The 16,198-nt window shown below is 35.4% G+C and overlaps 1 protein-coding gene across 1 annotated transcript in view; it reads right to left on the reverse strand.

Annotated features, from left to right (window-relative positions):
* The window catches only part of LOC113081086 (dedicator of cytokinesis protein 1-like), a 160,777-nt gene that overhangs the window by 119,885 nt on the left and 24,694 nt on the right, over nt 1–16,198 (reverse strand). Inside the window, exons 2-12 of the mRNA XM_026253134.1 lie at nt 15,822–15,905; nt 14,589–14,629; nt 14,454–14,509; nt 12,776–12,872; nt 12,271–12,419; nt 8,362–8,497; nt 6,560–6,717; nt 6,162–6,243; nt 4,248–4,383; nt 2,302–2,374; nt 412–551 (exon numbers count right to left, since the gene is read on the reverse strand). Coding sequence (XP_026108919.1) covers nt 412–551; nt 2,302–2,374; nt 4,248–4,383; nt 6,162–6,243; nt 6,560–6,717; nt 8,362–8,497; nt 12,271–12,419; nt 12,776–12,872; nt 14,454–14,509; nt 14,589–14,629; nt 15,822–15,905 — 1,152 coding nt within the window. The remainder of the gene's footprint in view (nt 1–411; nt 552–2,301; nt 2,375–4,247; nt 4,384–6,161; nt 6,244–6,559; nt 6,718–8,361; nt 8,498–12,270; nt 12,420–12,775; nt 12,873–14,453; nt 14,510–14,588; nt 14,630–15,821; nt 15,906–16,198) is intronic.

A 16,198-nucleotide genomic window follows, 5' to 3' on the forward strand; every position in this document is an offset into this window, starting at 1 on the left:
CAGAAATTCTGTGTTGTCCGTTAACATTTTTCCAGATTTAATTATACAAAATGGTTTCAATTATATGACGGCATAGAATTAACAATTAAACTGATCTTTAAATTGTTCAATTAATTTTATTTTTGACAAACAAAGTGCTTAAAATAAAAGCATGGAAAGAAAACTTAACGCAATATTCCTAGATAAAATCATTGAGCTATTTTATTATTACTTTAAGAAGAATATTCTACTGAACAATAGTAATATATTTGTCACAATTTCTTCACGCTGAACCAAACTTTTATTTTGACGGGTTGGTGCGAAGACCTTTATGAAACAGCATAATATACACGATAATAGGGTTTTTCTTTTGGTTAAGTGACTCTCAAAGCAGCTTTGGAGATGAAATGTGTTCAACCCGGTGACCTTTACCTTGACCTTTGTGATTGACCTCTTTGGCGGCGATGACCTTGTTGATGACGGTCTGGAGGAAGTCGTTCTCGCCCGCCACCCTGGGTGAAAAACGGGAGATGTTCAGCTGCCTGTGGCGAATGGCGTCATCCAACGCTAGCCTGGAGTTCACACGCGACAGGCAACACGCCAACGGAGAGGAGAGAGAGGAGGAAGACAAAGAGAGAAGAAGAGTAGTAGCCACAGAGAGCCAGATGAGAGTGGACATGAGCGGAAGGAAAAGACAGAAGAAGAGAAGAATGAAGAAAGTGAGAGGGAAGACACCAAACAGTGATACAGATACCATGACAGGGACAAAAGCCATTTTGTTAGCAAACAGTGATGCGGGATGGGTGACAGGAGAGACACAGAGAGATGCTGTAATTTCAGAATGACCCTCATCTCACCCAAACACAGATGAAGCCACTGCCTCTATAAAAGACACAAAACCTAGTGAGCTGCCTTCATAACAAAGACAGAAAAAGGCGCACTACAGATCAATGATGCCTAACTACAAAAGTAATTATAATAAAGCTAAGTACTTATAGTACATAATTCATCCAAGATGATGGACAGAGTCAAATGTATTGATTATAAATAAAATGTAGTTTAAAAAGACATTTGTACTTATATTTGATATAGTACAATGAAATAACAAATATTAGATGATTATTGTATTATATGAAAATGTTTTTACTTATAATATAAAAAATTTAAAGTAATTCAATTTATTTTAAAATATTAATTTATTATAATTGTCTGGCCCATTTAATATTATTGCACAATATTAATATAAAAATTATTAATATTATATTAATTATTAATATAATATAATAATTAAATTATTATTTAATTACTATATTAATATTATATTAGTATTATATTGCATCTATAAAAAATATAAAAACGTTTTATATTATTATTATTATTATTATTATTATTATTATTATTATATAGAACATACACATTTTTAAGTAATATATATATAATATACCATTTTAAATTTTTATCATCATCATTTATTATTTAGATATTTACATTTGTATATTATAATGTAAAAAAATATGTTTTATTATTTAACCATTTCTATATTATTGTTGATAAAACAATTCAACTAGAAGAAAAAATTATTATTAAAATATTTTTATATTTTATATATATATATATATATATATATATATATATATATATATATATATATATATATATATATATATATATATATATATATATATATATATAAACTGTAATAGAAATCTATTTTTTAATAATAATATATACGGTTCAATTTATAAATAATAATAATAATAATAATAATAAATGATTATTATTATTATTATTTTCATTATTATTACTATTGACTTGCTATTTGTTGCTGCCCATAAGAAGCATTCAAATCAGTCACAAGGTTCTGTTTGAGTTTGAGGATGTTGTCTTAAAATGTAGCTACCTATGTAGGCAGCAGCAAACAGCAAGACAGTACCCTAGGTTTTGGACCAGAGCTAATCTAAAGTCAAAAATAAGCTGCTACAAAGTAAAAACCTCCCTGAAGTGAGAACTCGCATCTTAAACACCCCTGGACTCCTCTCTGAGTGACCCGGCTGGGCTGTGAGAGCGGCAAAGCACAGAAAGACTGAAGTGTAGTCTTATTGAGTGACAGAATGAACGAGTGAGTGACTGTGAGGCACGTGTGCATCCCCTACAGAATAAGAGTGAGTTTGTGTACTGTTGTCTTTAATGAATAAATACACTGATCATTGAGCTGACTACACAATACCTAACACACTACAAGTGTCTGATGCACCTGACTGAAGGTCAAAACTGTTTCACGATAAGTCCTTTTCGTCATAACCATCATGAAGTCATACTTACGGCTGGAAGGGAATGAAGTGCTGCTTGTCCTCGTCGTCCATCTTGCCCGTGATGATGTCTGTGACGTCCATTACTGCAGAGAGAAGAATGAGATGAGAATAATGTCCTCACAATCACACATCATGTCTCAGCAACTGTGGATGAATCTCATGAAGAATAAGCCATCTCAGATGACCATTGTATTCTAACAGTTTTCCCCATTAACTTTACAGACGGTCTGAGCAAATTCACATTTTTAATGCATGATACCTTTTCATACACCTCAAACAAGTAATTATAAAAAAGGTGTAATAAAAGTAATTAAATTATGTCATCTATTCTATTGGATATACAGTAATAAAACAAAATGATTAAATAACATTAAAATAAATATATTAATATTGTGTTATATGTATATTATTTATTTATTAATAATATAATCATGCAAAAATGTAATTCAATTTACTTAAATATATGCTGATTAAAAATCACTTTGTCCAGATTCCCGCTATGATGCAAAAAGTGACATATTACTTGCATTGTATTATGCATATAAAAAAATAAAATAAAAATATAAAATATAAAATATAAAATTAAATTAAAAATAATATATATATATATGTATATATGTCATGAAAATATTTATTTAATTGAATTTATTATTATTTTACTTTGGGGTGTAATTTGACGTGAATGTGTCTTTGCGAGATTCATCAATCACTGTGAAAAAAAATATAAAAAAATGTAAAAGCTAAGAGAAACTCCTGGAAGTTTAAATTTGTGGTTTATAAGGGTGAGAGCAGGCAAAACTTTTGAGATGAGCTGTCAAGAGGCAGCTATTACTGACTGAACACATAAACATCGCCTCTAAATGGCCATTTGTCCTGGTGTGAGATTGGGTTTACAGCAGGCAGCAGGAAACTGATGAGCCATAATGGAAGCGTTGGCTTGTCTCTGAATGTGACGCATTAAAGGTGACATTTCACATACAGGTTCCGTCTCTACCCGCCTGACCTGACCCACATACAGACATACTGCTAATATATGAGAGGGGGGGGGGGGGGGGAGTGAGAGGGGGGGGGGTGTTGAGAGAGGAGAGAGAGGGGGCGAGAAAGAGCGAGAGAGAGTGTGTGTGAGAGAGAGAGAGAGAGAGAGAGAGAGAGAGAAAGAGAGAGCGAGAGAGAGCGAGAGAGAGCGAGAGAGAGAGAGAGAGAGAGAGTGTGTGTGTGAGAGAAAGAGAGAGCGAGAGAGAGAGAGAGAGATATGCTTTCCCACTTCAAAACCCGTTTGATGTTCAAACCAAAGGCTGCATGTCTGCCCTCATTCTCCTGTTCGGCCTTATTTATTTATTTATTTACAACTGAAGAACAGATTTTCGTTTTTCCATTAAACTAAGGGAGAACCCCTTTGTGCACAACCACAGACAACAAACATGCACAATAATCAACCTTAGCGTCAGGATTTAGCAACAGTAACAGTTCCAACAGAAGACACAACTGTTAGGGTCACTTCACTCCAACCAGATCAAGGCTTTCTAATGTAAACTGTGATTGCAGACGTAATGATGTTTAACTCCAGACAGACAAAATCAGTGCAAAGGCCATGTTTGTTTTGATGTCATTAAAAATGCATGAGCGCAGTATGATTGTTGCACCACCTTCTGTATCGCATATAGCAAACTAAGCAAAGATTATATGCAATATATTATTACAGCTGATTTCACACAAGGCTTAAACAATTATACTTATAGGTATATGCAATCACTCAAATAAATATTACAAATAAGAAATGTACATGTACAGTAATAACAATGGCTGTATGGTTGGTGTTTCCGTAGATGAACGGCTCATTTATAATCACTCTGGATATAAGCATCCACCAAATGCATCCATGTAAATTCCAGGTGGTATTTTAATGGACACTGGTTTCCATGCTCAGTGTGCATGGTGTTATGTGTGAGGCTCTACCTGCCACACCGAAGGGTCTGCGGAGGCCGGACGTTAATTTCTTAGTGTTGTTATCTCTTAGCTCCATCCGGCCCACTCGAACGATCTGACAAACAAAACTGATTTTCTCCCTCTTCAGGTCTTCACTCCCCAGATCCTGGAGAGAAACGCACAAACACACAAGCAAGAGTGTAAAAAAGCATGCACAATCATGAACTCAAACAGCAGATATTATTATTATGAGCCCTGAAGAACCACCGGCCATGCACCAGGTGTTTCTGCCTACAACCATCAAGTTAAACTCAAACTCGTTAGTTGAGCAACTATCCAGGAAGACAATGACTGATGCATGGATGGGTTTGGTGTACACAAACTGTTAGTACGCTGTCTGAATGAAGGATAAATTGCTGAAGCAGCTTTTGATTGGGGGCAGCAACTCATTCCCTGCTGAGGGTTTGTGCAAAGAGCAGAGGATTCTGGGGAAATAAATTGACCCTCACCAGCCCAGCATCTATTAAAGAAATGACCTCTAGCAAATGAGAACGTATGGGTGCAAACAAGCACCAACTCGTAACAAACAAACCAGTGCATATGCTCTAAAATGAAAAAGCATGCACATGCAAATACACAAAATGCATGCAATTAAAAAAAAAAAAGATAAAGCTAAGAGTTTGTGAGAAACACAATAACTTCAACACAATTCACATTCATTATATGTTTTTGGCGGTGCAGATAATTATTTTTTCTGTGTTAAATGACCTGTAGACACCAACACGGATACATGGATGCACAAAATACATGTAGGAATGCAAACCAGGCCGTGTCTCTGTTGAGCTTCCTCCTCTAACAACCGTTAGCTCGTTACCCTTTACAGCTTTAATGATGCTGCTGCTTTCTCCAACACTTTAATTACCAATTCTGCAATACGACTGATGAACACGAATTACAGTGTCACCCAATAATACCGTGATTACTCATTAAGGAACAAAGCGAGAGACAGGAACAGATGAACAGAATCAAGACGTAAATGAGTCATTTACATGACTGTGTTTCTAGGAACGAGCTGGTACTGAAGCATTGGAGGAAATATTTAAGTGTTCAAATCAAACAATAAGGTCATGCATGTAAAGGATTTAGTGTGGTATCGCGGTTTGTACAGGTGGCACAAATGAGCACAGTTAGAAACCTAGTTAGCTGAAAACCTAGATACCTTTTTAAAACATCTCATTATCAGCCCACATTTTCGGCCAACTTTTAATACAGCACTGCACGCATTTTTAGCAGAGAACAGGATTGCTATCGTTAACTAAAACTAAAACCATTAAAAAAATTTAGTGGTCATTTAATAATAAACGTGAAATAAACTTATATAAATATTTGATGAAAAAATTAAAGGGATTAAAATGAAAATTAGAAATGCTGCGTTTGAAACTCACTGAAATAACGTTAAGTTAAAGCACTATAATAACTAACTGGAAAAATAACAACTAAAATTTAGCCCAAACTAAAAAAAAAAAAAAAAAAAAATAAATAAATAAAAAATATATACATATTTGTTTTATTAAATTAAAATCTGGAGTGGGGGGGGGGGGTGAATTAAAAAAATATAATGTTATATTAATAAAACTATAACACTGAAAAAAAAAGAACAGATACAAATATTTTAACTATTTAACCAAATATTTGTTCAAATGTTACATTTACTGTATTTGTCCAGCTACAATTACAATCATCAAGTTAGCATTAGCCATCTCACATGTGATTATTATTATTATGTGATGCACAATCTTTTATGTAGTAGCATTTGAGTTCCAGATTAAAAAATAGTTATCAATGTGGTCATGTGGGTAATACAGGTCTGCATCAATATAATTTCCCCATCTATGATAATCCTGAATATAACATGTCAAAAGTAAAGCCCAAAATAATACATACAGTGAATACGGCACGCAGGTTATGAAGCTGATCAATGTCTTTGGCCAAACCTGAACTGGACCAGCGCACAAGATAGTTTTCACTGCAAGAAAGTAAAGACAACAGATATAAAAATGGCTGTATTTTAATGTCAAGAACATAGGACTGATTCCCAATGAACACATATTCAACATACTTTAGTATAACAACAAGATAATTTACTGCTGAAACAAACCACTGAGAACTGTGTGCATGGCACAAACGCTGTGGTTGATTTACTACGGAGGATGTGAAACATCATAGTTACTGGTCACTGAGGCAGTGACAATCGTAAACTCTGAACAAAGTTTTATTTGACAGCAGGAATGTTTATGGATGTGAATACACATCTATAAGTTTGAGTTTGTGTGTGCACTGACCTGATAAACTTGGACTCAATCGGGTCGTATAGAGACATCAGCACTTCTGCATCTTCTCCGATTTTGCACACGACGTTCTTGAGTGTGACGAACAGGGCGAACGAGGGTGTGGAGGCAAACTTGGCCTGCCGGCTCAAATCCATGTTCTGCTTCTGAGACTGAAAATATAAATACATAAATGATGGCGTCTGAGCACACAGTTAAGACTTTCAAACTGGAGTCTTACAGTCAGCAAGACTAATTACACAGGCGTTAGTAATGGTCGGTCTCAAAGAATCTATAATCTATAAAACCTAAGAGACTCAAGGACAGTGAACATCTGGGTAGGGTCAGAAGATGCTGGGAAACAAAGAATGTGCATAAAACAGTATTAGGAATCAAGAGGATGCAGAAATTTGAATAGGGTCATTTTTACAAATACAGCTATTATTTTGTCTGAAATAGCTTATTCAAGTTATTTTATTACTAAATAAAAAATAACATGCGATTTTCATGATACCTCTTTTGTTGTTAGAATAATAGAATAATTTTGCATATTCTGAAAGGGGTATGTAAACTTACAGTATGTGCACAACTGTATTTGCAATATTTTGCTGGCGATATGAAATTAAAAAACATTGTGAATATTTAGTTCACTTTATTGAGTATTTCAAATGACCATTAGGTTTCCTAAAAAAAAAAAAATAATAATAATAATAATAATAATAATAATAATAATAATAAAAAAAAAAAAATAAATAAAATAAAATAAAATAAAATAAAATAAATATATATATATATATATATATATATATATATATATATATATATATATATATATATATATATATATATAATTCAAAAAAATAAAAACATAAATTAATATATATTATACATATTGTATGTTACATATATTGAAATATATGTAGGCTAATATTGTTATAAGTGCATATAAGCAAAAATTATAAAATAGCATCCTTGTATTCATTTAGTGAAAACAGCATGGAAAATGTGCTTTAATTATTGTTTATATAAATATGTATATGAACACATTTTTTTTTTTTTTTGGTCACACTTCAGGGTCCAATTCTCATCATTAACTATGACTTTTGCCTCCATCTCTTAAACTCTTAATTATTAATAGTTAGTGAGGTAGTTAAGTTTAGGTATGGGGAGGATTAAGGTCATGCAGAAGGCATTAATATTTGCTTTATAAGTACTAATTAACAGCCAATATCCTAGTAATGTGCATGCTAATAAACAAATAGTAAATAAAGAGAACTGGACAGTAAACTAAATAGTTTTTTTATATTATTTATATATTAAAATACATACATTTCATTGCTTTTTTCAATCTTTGAAGTTTTTTGCTGCATTTCATTTATTGCACAAAACGTGTGCGTTTCCAATGGCTGTTTGAAAGCAATGGTTCTTCTGATTGAGACTGTCACCCAGCCATGTGTCACATTGCGTCTCACAGTTAACATGGGAAGTGAGATGGTGCGCTCTCACGCTCTCTCTGTTCCTGTGTAACCTCTCACACATCAGCGGTGGTGTTTCAGAACTGTGGTCAGGGACTTTTCATGTGGTTTAGAGGTTGTGCTAGTCACATCCAAATATAAATAGTAGAGTTTATTAAACATCACAGCAATTGTGTGATGAGAAAACGCGAGTGTGCTGTCGGCTCTCAGGCCTCACACATTCACAATCCAGTAACACCTACAAACCCATTCAAATATTTCAATCCAAATGAATTGCAGACAAAAAAAAGCAGCATGTTGAAATCAGTGTCATGATGGATAAAACAGTCTAATATGGTTTACCCTCTCCTCTTGGATGCGAGCATCAATCTGCTTGGACGCGGTTTCATGCGCTCGGAACAGATCGACGGTGCTCGTCAGGTCAGGATCCAGAATATTCCCGTCTTTATCTCTCACCACCAGATCCAGATCTAAATACCTGGTAAACACACAAAACAGTGTAGGAAAAACACAAAGTAGTTTGAAAGAGATGAAGATCTGTGTTTTACTAATCCAAATGAATACTTTTATTTGGACATTACCTGCTAAATGAAAATGAGCGTAAGAGAAACATAATAAGACCGATTTTCAAGGAATAACAGCAGGTCAATGGTTTCAAGCATGTTGCTATGCGGTTACTATGGGCATTCTGGATTTGTATTGAGAAAAAAAAAATCTTCACTTAAATAAAGTTGACAGAGAACTGAGAAGTGGGAGTTGTACGTGTGTGTGTGTGTGTGTGTGTGTGTCACTAGTGACTTTTTCACCTAAGCTGCTCTATCATCCCACTGTATGCTCACTTCCTCCTGCTGAAGTTAACAGTAACACTAAAACGCTCTGAGAGAGAGGTAATAATAAACATGCTGCTATTAGACAGATTTGAATGTGTTCAATGAGCAGAAATAAAGTATGTAAGTGTGCAAATAGAATAACTAACTGTAAAACATTCAAACTGGTTTCCATTTCTTCCTTTGATCAGCTGAACAATAAGCCCTGCATCTATCTATATGCAAGCCATACACACACACACACACACACACAGTACATGCATACATACACACATGTACATATACGACTGTTGAGTTCTGATGTAATTAAATTATGGTATCTGCTTTTGTTGCAGTGACAGTTCACTATTTCAAAAGAAAAAAAAATTAACAACTGAATTTGGTGAAAAGTGACTATCCATGATGCTTAGTGATTGTTAAAGTTAGAGGGTCAAATAAAGATGGAAGAGATGTGTTTTAAGCCGATTCTTGAAGATGGCTAAGGACTCAGCTGCTCGGATTGAGTTGGGGAGTTCATTCCACCAGAAGGGAACATTTAATTTAAAAGTCCGTAAAAGTGACTTTGTGCTTCTTTGGAATGGCACAATCAAGCGACGTTCACTTGCAGAACGCAAGCTTCTAGAGGGCACATAAGTCTGAAGTAACAAATTTAGGTAAATGGGTGCAGAGCCAGTGGTAGTTTTGTAGGCAAACATCAATGCCTTGAATTTTATGCGAGCAGCTATTGGAAGCCAGTGCAAATTGATAAACAGAGGTGTGACATGTAATCTTTTTGGCTCATTAAAAATTAATCTTGCTGCCGCTTTCTTGGTTAATTGTAAAGGTTTGATAGAACTGGCTGGAAGACCTGCCAAGAAGGCATTGCATTAGTCCAGCCTGGACAGAACAAGAGCTTGAACAAGGAGTTGTGCAGCATGATCCCAAAGAAAGGGCTTGATCTTCTTGATGTCGAATAAAGCAAATCTGCAGGATCGGACAGTTTTAGCAATGTGGTCTGAGAAAGTCAGTTGATCATCAATCATAACTCCAAGGCTTCTAGCTGTTTTTGAAGGAGTTATGGTTGATGTGCCTAACTTGATGGTGAAATTGTGATGGAACGATGGGTTTGCTGGAATCACAAGCAGTTCTGTCTTGGCAAGGTTGAGTTGAAGGTGATGGTCCATCATCCAGCAAGAAATTTCTGTTAGACAAGCTTAGATGTGAATAGCTACCGTCGGATCATCAGGATGGAATGAGAGGTAGAGTTGAGTTTCATCAGCATGGCAGTGGTATGGAAAGCCATGTTTCTGAATGACAGAACCTAATGATGCCATGTAGACAGAGAAGAGAAGTGGTCCGAGAACTGAGCCCTGAGGCACCCCAGTAGTTAGATGTTGTGACTTGGACACCTCACCTCTCCAAGATACTTTGAAGGACCTATCCGAAGACTCAAACCATTGAAGTGTGGTTCCTGAGATGCCTTTTGCCAGTAGGGTCAACAGGATTATTTGGTGGTTAACAGTGTCAAAAGCAGCGAACAGATCAAGCAGGATAAATACTGAAGATTTGGATTCTGCTCTTGCCAGTCTTAGAGCTTCAACAACAGAGCAAGGCAGTCTCAGTTGAATGTTGTCAGTCAAAGTCGTCAGCTATTAGAGATGAAGCAGGAGGGGGAGGAGAAGGACAAAGAAGTGAGGAAAATGTTTTAAAAAGCATGCGAGAGTTAGACAAATTTTTAATTTTGCTATGGTAGTATGTCATTTTAGCAGTGGAGACATTAGCAGAGAAGGAAAACAGGAGTGACTGATACACATTAAGGGCAGTAGTATATTTGGATTTGCGCCACACCCTTTCAGCAGCTCTAAGCTTAGAACGGTGTTCGCATAGAACATCAGATAACCAAGGGGCAGAAAGGGTTACGGGCTGGCCTGGAAGTGTCTAAACAAGATGTAAGAGTGGAGCAGAAAGTATCAGTAGCACTGTTCGCGTCCAAAGATGCAAACAGTTTAAAGGAAGGAAGTGAAGATGAAACCATTGCAGATAGCCGTGAGGGTGAAAGTGTGTATGTTACGTCGAAAGATGACATGTGGAGGGGTAAGTGATGTGTCAGAGACCATGTTGAGGTTAAGAGTGAGGAGGAAGTGATCCGACGTGTGCAGTGGAGTAACCAGAACATGATCAGTAGAGCAGTGTCGAGTATAAATAAGGTCCAGTTGGTTGCCTGATTTGTGAGTAGCAGTAGTTGACACTCGGTTGAGATCAAAAGAGGCAAGCAGAGTGTGGAAATCAGCATATAGAGGTTTATCTATGTGGATGTTGAGATCTCCAAGCATAACTAGGGGAGTATCATCCTCAGGAAAGGTTGAAAGCAACATCCAATTCATCCAAAAAGTTACCCAGTGGTCCTGGGGGTCAATAGACACATTTAAATACACAGACTTGTACGTTTTACTTTTTTGGCTGATTTTAAAATACTTTTAAAAAAACTTTTTCAAAATACTCTTTTACTTCAAATAAAACACTAATGTTGTGATTGACCTTGTAGCTGGATGGTTTGGTTCATGGCTTATAACACTTTAACAAAGACTTTTTTGCAGAACGAAGACTGTTTGCCTGAGAATCTGGATTGCAGGTAATAATGTTGTAAATAATATTGAGTTTCTGCCACAGATCGATTGTTGTGCTTCATAAGACCTCAACATATCATCAGGAGCCACAAGTATTCATTTTGTGTTGCTTGATATGTATTCTTTGACTCTCAAGAAGCAATTGACTTGCATTTTATGAATCACCAAGCACCACAGATTCAGCTAAAAATCTTCTTTTCTGTTCTACTGAAGAGAAGAGTCACCTATATCTTGGATGGCCTGAGGGTAAAATAAACAGCCAGTCTTCATGTTTGGGTGGACTATCCATTTCAATTAGGTTTGATTGTAGGTTTGATTTGATTTCCTGAAGATTTTCTGAAAATGCCTTAAGTGCACATGCTAAAAGAACATTGCCAGGGAGGTGCTATGCAGTTGCTAGGCATATACTTACTGGTCCTTTAATGAAAGTCTACATTTGCTTTATTGCTTGCCAGATGAGAATCATCTAACAGCATCACCATTTAATACTCGGGGTTAAGGAATTAAAATTTTAACCCCAAATAACAGCACACACTGCTGATTAAGAACATATTTTATTTTTATTTTCTTCCCCAAATGAAAGCAGATAAAGTGCTGAAATCCAAAGTCTTTCACAATGACCCTTCATAGCAAAAACAGATCACGAGTCAAAATGAAGAGCAATAAAACGCTCTCATTAAAAGTCTGATTTTATGAAACCGACTGCAGTCGTGACTTCTAGCTCAGAGTCTCTGAGTCTCTGTTCCAACACGACCTGATCAGCACGAGTCAGCAGCTTGTGTGTGTGTGTGTGTGTGTGTGTGTGTGTGTGTTCATACTTGTTCCCGTAGTCCATCTTAGAGGTGACTTTCTGTTTGAGCTCGGACATCTCATCCTGCGGGAGCGTGCCGGACAGGATCTGGGAACGCCATTCAATCAAGTCGTAGATCATGTCTCGGACCGTGTTGAACATCTCTCGCTTGTCGCCCTTTTGGAAACACAGCGTTTGGTTAAAACCCTGCTATGTGTGTCAATTAATTAGGTAAAGAACATGCTGCAGCATAAAGGATGCTCTTAATCTCTGTAGACATACAGCCCCAGAGGGTCATATCGCTGGATTATGTAATCAAAAGAGTTTATAAACTTTCAGTGGGATGCTTTTCAAAAAGGTTTGAAAACATTTAATTATGTCATGTCAGATTTTTTTTCAAAATCTTGTCCTGATTTGTCCATTGTTTATAATTTCCATTATTACATGCTTTATAACAGTGTACTCTTTGTGCAGAAGAAGTGTGTGCAACTTTTGGGAAGCAACATTTAAATTTGGAATAAAAACAAGCTTACCACATATAGGTCCCTCCATATTGACGCCCATTCTCGCAAAGTAGTGGTGACCTCATGAATGAGCGGAATCTCAAAAGGAATGACCGTCTCCTTTTGTCTAAATGAACAGTGATAGAGTGCAAAGCAGAAAAAGCACAATAAGTGGAGGAGTTTTCCAAGAATATTGCTTGTGTGGGAAACAATATTCTGTTTAACTGCATCTCACTGCATTCGCGTCAGTAATTCCTGCTTACTCCAAGCTCCTGAGCACCCAGAGTCATTCAGATCCCTTCATGCCAATGAAAACTAATTACCAGCATCAGTCATCAAAAGAGCTGTTATGGAATCTGAGCTGGGCTTTGCTCACGATTCCAATTACTCACACACTCGCACCAAACCAGCACTCACTCGTGCGTATTATATTCCTGAACCACGCTTGAAAATCCATTTCAAACTCCAAAATCTCCCATTAGGCTAGCAACGGGCTGCTGGGGCGCTAACTTAGTAAGACGTCTAGGGAAAAATACTGTTGACTGCACTCAGGCTGGTTTCAAGGAGCGACGCTGATAAAATCAGAACAATAACAGAAGTAACAGGATAGTAAACTATACCTACATAGTGAACTTCCTTCAAAAACTGCATCCTAACTGTCATAGAATCTCAGAAGGGCAGGTAAGAAAATATCTGTGTTGAAAGGTCTTAAAATAGTGAGAGGTGACAGAAATGGAGGGGGAGCAGGGAGTTTAAGGGTCTTTACAGGAATAGAGTGTGAAACTCTTAAAAATACTTTTTTACTTAGCAAATGAGCACTTAAGAGATAGCACTTAATCTTCAGAAAATGTCAAGGGCACATTAAATATTATATAAATATTAAATATGAAAAGAAATGGCAACCCTCATATAAAATTAATAATTTCATGACAATTTAATCCCATGGTTTGCATTCCTTTTTTAGCAACATTAAACAAACAAAAACAGATAAAAATATATAGAAAACAATTATTATAAGCATAAAACAAACAAAATATAATCTACAACAAAGTAAACAATTATTTTTAAAAATGAACGATATTTAAAAAATAATGAATTATATAAGAGAGGAACATTTTTAACAAATGATTACTGAGAAATGCTATGTAACCTTCAGAAACTTTTGGATAAATTAAATATTATATAAATATTCATTTTATACGAAGTTTGCCATTATTCCAACATATTATTTTAAAATCATTATTTGCATGAATTTATCTTTTTTTTTAGCAATGATAAGAAATTTGACAAAGTATAAACAAAAATAATATAAAATAAAACAAACTAAATAAAACACACAAAAAAATTACTTAGTTAAATTAAATAATTCACAAATATACTTTACTTTGCACATGGGAGACATGACTCACAATGGTTAAGCTAATAAGCTAATGTCACAATACTCTAAATCTGCACTGGTCATTAATCCATGTTTAATTGGACAAACAAACTAAACTACATCTAATTCTGATACTTTTGAGTAGTGAATGAAACATAAGAAGATTTATAGTGAACATTTCTCCCATTGAGCTCGTCACAACAAATCCTGGGATTGATTTCTCCATGAAGAATTTGCAATCTGAAGCTCATGTCTGCTAAGATGTTGCTAATGCTTTATTTCATATTCAACTAACTGCAAACTTCCAGGAATCTAAATGAACATACTGACCCATTGCCTTCGACCGTGGCCTCCTTCAGATGTATGTAACAAGCTGGAAACACACCCTGTACATAGAGGAAACAAATGAGTGTACTGAAGAAGAAAACTGACTGTACTCTGGAAGCACTTCATAAAGTAACTCACCTTCTTCGATTTTCTCCTCAGCCGATACCCTCGATACCATCCTGAGAAGAGAACGAAATATCACAGCAGTCAGACGGAAATGCCAACAATTAGATCACAAAGAGATGCCACTGTGTCCTATAGCACATCTAGAAAACAATATTCTGAGATTATAAAAGACATGTTTCATACATCTCCTGGAGAAATGAAGTGAGGTGGTGGCCATGTTCGCAAGGTACAAACAAATCATTCAACACTGAGGTGTGTGTTATTGAGATCAGAGAGAGGAAAGCTCTGATGAGGACACATCTGTGTCCTAAAAAGGTGAAAGGTGACTGAAATGAAATGAAAACTAATATGTGGTACTTAACCTTTAGAAAATATCAAGGATAATTTAAATATTATATGAACTGTTTTAGGTTTCTTTTAAATGAGGTTTGCAATTGCAACTCTCAAACTGAAATTCAATAAAAAAAATACTGTATGTGATTTTGTAATATTCAAGGAGTAAACATGAAATAAACATTCAAAAATAAAGAGACACATTCCACATTAAACAAAACAAAAGATAATATAATAAATAAAAGATACAACTAAATAAATTAAATAAGATCAAACTAAAATTAGATAAAAAAGATTTAATAAAAAATGTAAAATAAAACGATCAAATAAAGTAAAAAATAAAAATAAAAATTTAAATTATATTTTATTAAATTACATTTAAAGTAAAAACTTGTTTTTTTTTTGTTTTTTTTAGCTTTGTCGTTATTTATATTTTTTCCATAATTTAAATAAATCCTTATTGATAAATATGTTTTCTTAAAATAGTTTTGGTGAAGGCTTAATTGGTTGAGCTTAAATAATTTTATTTTCATATCAATGCTTTGCTGTGTCATATGTAGTTACAACATAAGAATCTGTGTGTGTGTGTGTGTGTGTGTGTGTGTGTATGAGTGTGTGTGTGTGGGCATGTTTTTGTGACATATCAGGACTCAACTCTGTATAATGAGATGGTATGACACAGGTATTACAAGGAGATGGTGACTTATGAGGACATAACACTTATAAATCATACAGAATGAGTTTTTTTGAGAAAGTAAAAATGCATAAAGTTTCCTGTGAGGTTTAGGGTTAGGGTTAGGGGTAGGGTTGGTGAACGGCAATAGAATATACAGTTTGTACAGAATAAAGACCATTACGCCTATGGGATGAACCCACTTTTCACAAAAACAAACGTGTGTGTGTGTGTTTCACCTTCATAAGTCTCCAGAATGTGTACGGTGTCTCCGATCTGTAAGGAAAGCTCTTCATCACTGCGAGCATCGTAGTTATAGATTGCTGCAGACAGAGAACATAAAACACTTTACTGAGACACATGGCATCAATTTCTGCTTGCTGTGTGAGAGAGATAGAGAGAGAGAGAGAGAGAGAGAGTTATAGATGCTGCAGCCATGCATTAACTGACTACACAACAAACAGCAGCAGCTCCACTCTGACACACACACACACACACCCAAAAGATCATGACTGAACCCAAAGTGTTTGAATGTTTTCAAATCGACATTTTCAGTGAAGAACCACTTTAATTACTGTAATGGTGCTTGAATGTATTTTTCTGGCACTGCCCATGA

Source organism: Carassius auratus, unplaced genomic scaffold, assembly GCF_003368295.1.
Source record: "Carassius auratus strain Wakin unplaced genomic scaffold, ASM336829v1 scaf_tig00033088, whole genome shotgun sequence".
In the NCBI taxonomy this organism is placed as follows: Eukaryota; Metazoa; Chordata; class Actinopteri; order Cypriniformes; family Cyprinidae; genus Carassius; species Carassius auratus.